The 6,000-nt window shown below is 43.3% G+C and overlaps 1 protein-coding gene across 1 annotated transcript in view; it reads left to right on the top strand.

Annotated features, from left to right (window-relative positions):
- The first annotated feature begins 1,089 nt into the window (after window positions 1–1,089).
- LOC126284011 (glutathione hydrolase 1 proenzyme-like) overlaps window positions 1,090–6,000 on the top strand; it is a 197,345-nt gene continuing 192,434 nt past the window's right edge. The window contains exon 1 of the mRNA XM_049982558.1: window positions 1,090–1,179. Within this exon, the coding sequence (XP_049838515.1) occupies window positions 1,146–1,179 (34 nt within the window). The 5' untranslated portion in view covers window positions 1,090–1,145. The remainder of the gene's footprint in view (window positions 1,180–6,000) is intronic.

The following is a 6,000-nucleotide window of genomic DNA, read 5'->3' as shown; positions in this document are numbered from 1 at the left end:
CGAAGATTTACTGTAATAAAACCTGAAAGGAAAGGACGACTGATTGGTGTTCTCCATCGTTCTGAAAGTCATATCACAGTCATTAAGTGCATTCCACATTCCTAATGGAAGGAAGTGTGATGAACTAAACTTCCGTCGTTTCCGCCAGCGCCAGCTGCACTTGGTCCAGATAACGTTTCTCTAACGGCCCCATCTGGTGATGAACCTGCTGTGGCTCGAAAACTAGTTAATGGTACAGAAAATTAATCTTATCAAAAACTAAAAAAAGGAAGCGACTGGTTATACTGTATATCTGCACACAAATAAATCGCCAACTGTATAGATTCTCAGGATTTGTGATACGATACTGTAATGTTTCAAATAATTCGTAATTTACTACTGACGACGAGCGCAGTATAGTATCAAAACGCAGTGACGGCCTGTGTTATACATACTTTAACAGGTGTGAGTGCGTAATAAACTTTAATACGAAACGTGCTGGCGCTGTATCGAGTTTCCTGTCTGGGTCAAGAGCCAAATTTTAGCACAAGTGAATTGGAAAATAATCTAAAAGTTTACATCTGAAATCAATTTTTATTATCAAAGGTGACCCATAAGCATACATCTGCGGTTATGTCGCAACCGGCTCGTCTGCGGAACTTTGTTTTCTGGATCATTTTTGCTTTTCCTGTCGTATACTTTCCCCTGTGTCAGCATTTGCTATGACTTATGCCCACCCTGTACATTTCTAGCAAGAATAACCAAAAAAAAAAAAAAAAAAAAGCAATATGTGAGACCATTACTACCAACAAAGAACCGCGCGTCTCCTCTGTTTGAAAGTTTGAAAGAAAACGGTTCGAGAATCACACGTACCAACAAAGTTGCCACTTTACAACGTTCTACATTGATCTGCATAAACTTTCCAGATATGTCAATCCAGTCCCATTTATCCCGGATCGCGAAGCGGAAACAAAACGTGGTATTATTTTGCTGATACGTAACGTGCATATTAATGACCATGGACCTACGCTCGGCCGTGACGCATTGAGGGAGGCGTCTCTTAGTGCAAACAACACATCCGGGCGACAGACCATAGGTCGCGCTGGACAAAGGACGATCAGTCTCCTCTGTGCTTCCGAGAGCGATAGGACCGGGCCCTGCGTGTCATGGTTGAGGGAAAAATGAAGAACGCGACGTCGGGTACGTACCTCATTAACCGCACAGCGAATCGTGATGCTCTTCATTAACAGGGCACTAACTTGCCAGTCTTGAGATATCTTGTTTATTGGGAAACTTGACTGTTGCTCTTATTGGCCTGTTCACACACAGAACATTTAGTACCAGCGTTTCTTTTAGAGTAGCATTTATTTTAATTCTGCCGCGTATAATTGTTTCCGGTAAAACAACCATATCGAATTGTCGTAAATATGCATTGCGAGACACTGCTCTTTTGTTATAGTGACTCCATGTCATGTTGTATACCTTTTGCAGTTTGAATATTCTTATACAGGTTGTTTGAGAAGTGATGGTCAATTTTCTGCGACATGACAGGAATGATCATTTGAAACAAAAAAGGTCGAGTAAACATGGGCTCTGAAACGCATACCTTAAGAGCTATGTGCAATTCTTCAACTCCGATACTGTGAAACAAATCTCTTCTGCTGCAAGCTCTTTGCTTTCCATATTTTGGGAAGTGGTAATATGGACCGAAACAAGAAAAGTATGTCCAGTAAACTTGTGCTCTAAAATGCATACCTTAAAAGATATGAGTGCTTGTTCATTGGAAGAGTTGTGTTTCAAAGTAGCGAAGATGAACAAGTGCTCATAGCATTTTAGAGCATGTGCTTATTGGACATTTTTTTCTTGTTTCTGTCCATACTATAGTTACCACAATATTGGAAGCAAAGAGCTTGCAATACAAACCATTTGTTTTGCAATATCGAAAATCAAGACTTGCTCATAGCTCTTAAGCGGTTTAGAATCCATGTTTACTCAACTTTGTGTGTTTGGAATAATCATTCCTGTCATATCCTTGAATATCGACCATCACGTCTGAAACACCCTGTATTCAGGTTCACATCTTGTTCCTCTTTTCTTTTCTTCCCAAAACTTTTTCATTAATTCACTGTGATTTTCCTTCCACCCTTCCATATTTTCCCGTTGTTTCTTGTCCTTAATTTCGTCTTCAGAGATTTCCCGTCATTCCAGGTTTTCTTGTTTGTTTCACTCAACTTTTCTTTGATTTACTTGCACTAATTATGTTAAACATTTTAGTTGGCTAGTCTGTTTTCATCCATCCTTCATGGGTGTCCGTAGAATTGAAGCTGTTTTTCCTCATTTTATCTGTGATGCTGCCTGTGTTTTCGTAGAGTTCCTTTGTAGATCGTCTGACCCAAGTTCCGTCTCGGATAACAGCGCCATGGATTTTTCTTAGAATTTTCCGTTCCTTTTCCTCGACGTCATGCTTTTTTGTCAGTCCTCCAGTTAGTGCGGTTTCTGTTGCTTATACTACTTCTGGTAAAACAACCGTGTTGTCTTTGGTGTTGGAGGGGTTTATTAGTTATTGGGAGCTCCAACGTTAGGCGGGTGATGGAGGCCCTTAGGGAAATAGCGGAAAGGTCGGGGAAGAAGGCCAGTGTTCACTCTGTCTGCTTGCCGGGGGGTCTCATCCGAGATGTGGAGGAGGCCCTACCGGCGGCGATAGAGAGCACTGGGTGCACCCGACTGCAAATTGTTGCTCATGTCGGCACCAATGATTCCTGCCGTCTGGGTCATCCTCAGTTCGTACAGGCGGTTGGCGGAGTTGGTGAAGGCGGAAAACCTCGCTCGCGGGGTGGAATCAGAGCTAACTATTTGTAGTGTCGTTCCCAGAACCGATCGCGGTCCTCTGGTTTGGAGCCGAGTGGAAGGCTTAAACCAGAGGCTCAGACGATTCTGCGGAGAGCTGGGGTGCAAATTTCTCGACCTCCGCTATCGGGTGGAGAAATGTAGGGTCCCCCTGAATAGGTCAGGCGTGCACTAGACGCCGGAAGCGGCTACGAGGGTAGCGGAGTACGTGTGGAGTGCACATGGGGTTTTTTTAGGTTAGAGAATTCCCTCCCTAGGCCCGACAATACGCCTCCTGAGACGCGGCAAGGCAGGAGTAGGCAAAATGCAACAGGGAATAACAATATTAATGTGCTAATAGTAAACTGCAGGAGCGTCTATAGAAAGGTCCCAGAACTCCTCTCATTAATAAACGGTCACAACGCCCATATAGTACTAGGAACAGAAAGTTGGCTGAAACCACATGTAAACAGTAATGAAATCCTAAACTCGGATTGGAATGTATATCGCAGAGACAGGCTGGATAGTGAAGGGGGAGGCGTGTTTATAGCGATAAGAAGTGCAATAGTATCGAAGGAAATTGACGGAGATTCGAATTGTGAAATGATTTGGGTGAAGGTCAGGTTAAAGCAGGCTCAGACATGGTAATTGGATGTATCTATAGGCCCCCGGGCTCAGGAGCTGTTGTGGCTGAGCACCTGAAGAATAATTTGGAAAATATTTCGAGTAGATTTCCCCACCATGTTATAGTTCTGGGTGGAGATTTTAATTTGCCGGATATAGACTGGGAGACTCAAACGTTCATAACGGGTGGCAGGGACAAAGAATCCAGTGAAATATTTTTAAGTCCTTTATCTGAAAACTACCTTGAGCACTTAAACAGAGAACCGACTCGTGGCGACAACATATTAGACCTTCTGGTGACAAACAAACCCGAACTATTTGAATCAGTTAATGCAGAACAGGGAATCAGCGATCATAAAGCGGTTACTCCATCGATGATTTCAGCCGTAAATAGAAATATTAAAAAAGGTAGGAAGATTTTTCTGTTTAGCAAAAGTGACGAAAAGCAGATTACAGAGTACCTGACGACTCAACACAAAAGTTTTGTCTCAAGCACAGATAGTGTTGAGGATCAGTGGACAAAGTTCAAAACCATCGTACAATATGCGTTAGATGAGTATGTGCCAAGCAAGATCGTAAGAGACGGGAAAGAGCCACCGTGGTACAACAACCGAGTTAGAAAACTGCTGCGGAAGCAAAGGGAACTTCACAGCAAACATAAACATAGCCAAAGCCTTGCAGACAAACAAAAATTACGCGAAGCGAAATGCAGTGTGAGGAGGGCTATGCGAGAGGCTTTCAATGAATTCGAAAGTAAAGTTCTATGTACTGACTTGGCAGAAAATCCTAAGATATTTTGGTCCTATGTCAAAGCGGTAGGTGGATCAAAACAAAATGTCCAGACACTCTGTGACCAAAATGGTACTGAAACAGAGGATGACAGACTAAAGGCCGAAATACTAAATGTCTTCTTCCAAAGCTGTTTCACAGAGGAAGACTGCAGTGTGCTTCCTTCTCTAGATTGTCGCACAGTTGACAAAATGGTAGATATCGAAATAGACGACAGAGGGATAGAGATACAATTAAAATCGCTGGTCCTGATGGGATACCAGTTCGAAGGAACTTGCCCCCCTTCTTGCAGCGGTGTACCGTAGGTCTATAGAAGAGCGTAGCGTTCCAAAGGTCGGAAAAGGGCACAGGTCATCCCCGTTTTCAAGAAGGGACGTCGAACAGATGTACAGAACTATAGACCTATATCTCTAACGTCGATCAGTTGTAGAATTTTGGAACACGTATTATGTTCGAGTATAATGTCTTTTCTGGAGACTAGAAATCTACTCTGTAGGAATCAGCATGGGTTTCGAAAAAGACGGTCGTGTGAAACCCAGCTCGCGCTATTCGTCCACGAGACTCAGAGGGCCTTAGACACGGTTTCACAAGTAGATGCCGTGTTTCTTGACTTCCGCAAGGCGTTTGACACAGTTCCCCACAGTCGTTTAATGAACAGAGTAAGAGCATACGGACTATCAGACCAATTGTGTGATTGGATTGAGGAGTTCCTAGATAACAGAACGCAGCATGTCATTCTCAATGGAGAGAAGTATCCGAAGTAAGAGTGATTTCAGGTGTGCCACAGGGGAGTGTCATAGGACCGTTGCTGTTCACGATGTACATAAATGACCTGGTGGATGACATCGGAAGTTCACTGAGGCTTTTTGCAGATGAAGCTGTGGTGTATCGAGAGGTTGCAACAATGGAAAATTGTACTGAAATGCAGATGGATCTGCAGCGAATTGACGCATGGTGCACGGAATGGCAATTGAATCTCAATGTAGACAAGTGTAATGTGCTGCGAATACATAAAAGATACTTCCCTTATCATTTAGCTACAAAATAGCAGGTCAGCAACTGGAAGCAGTTAATTCCATAAATTATCTGGGAGTACGCATTAGGAGTGATTTAAAATGGAATGAACATATAAAGTTGATCGTCGGTAAAGCAGATGCCAGATTGAGATTCATTGGAAGAATCCTAAGGAAATGCAATCCGACAACAAAGGAAGTAGGTTACACTACGCTTGTGCGCCCACTGCTTGAATACTGCTCAGCAGTGTGGGATCCGCACCAGATAGGGTTGATAGAAGAGATAGAGAAGATCCAACGGAGAGCAGCGCGCTTCGTTACAGGATCATTTAGTAATCGCGAAAGCGTTACGGAGATGATAGATAAACTCCAGTGGAAGACTCTGCGTGAGAGACGCTCAGTAGCTCGGTACGGGCTTTTGTTAAAGTTTCGAAAACATACCTTCACCGAAGAATCAAGCAGTATATTGCTCCCTCCTACGTATATCTCGCGAAGAGACCATGAGGATAAAATCAGAGAGATTAGAACCCACACAGAAGCATACCGACAATCCTTTTTTCCACGTACAATACGAGACTGGAATAGAAGGGAGAACCGATAGAGGTACTCAGGGTACCCTCCGCCACACACTGTCGGGTGGCTTGCGGAGTATGGATGTAGATGTAGATGTAGATATCCAGTCCCGTGGATAGTTTCTCATACACTCTTGACGTGAGTGACTTATTTTCAGTAGGATTTTTCCTCGTGATTTCCATTTTGTACTTGTTTC

Source organism: Schistocerca gregaria, chromosome 1 (genome assembly GCF_023897955.1).
Source record: "Schistocerca gregaria isolate iqSchGreg1 chromosome 1, iqSchGreg1.2, whole genome shotgun sequence".
NCBI lineage: Eukaryota > Metazoa > Arthropoda > Insecta > Orthoptera > Acrididae > Schistocerca > Schistocerca gregaria.
Note: the sequence above shows the minus strand (reverse complement) of the source record. Positions and strands in the feature narration are given on the sequence as shown.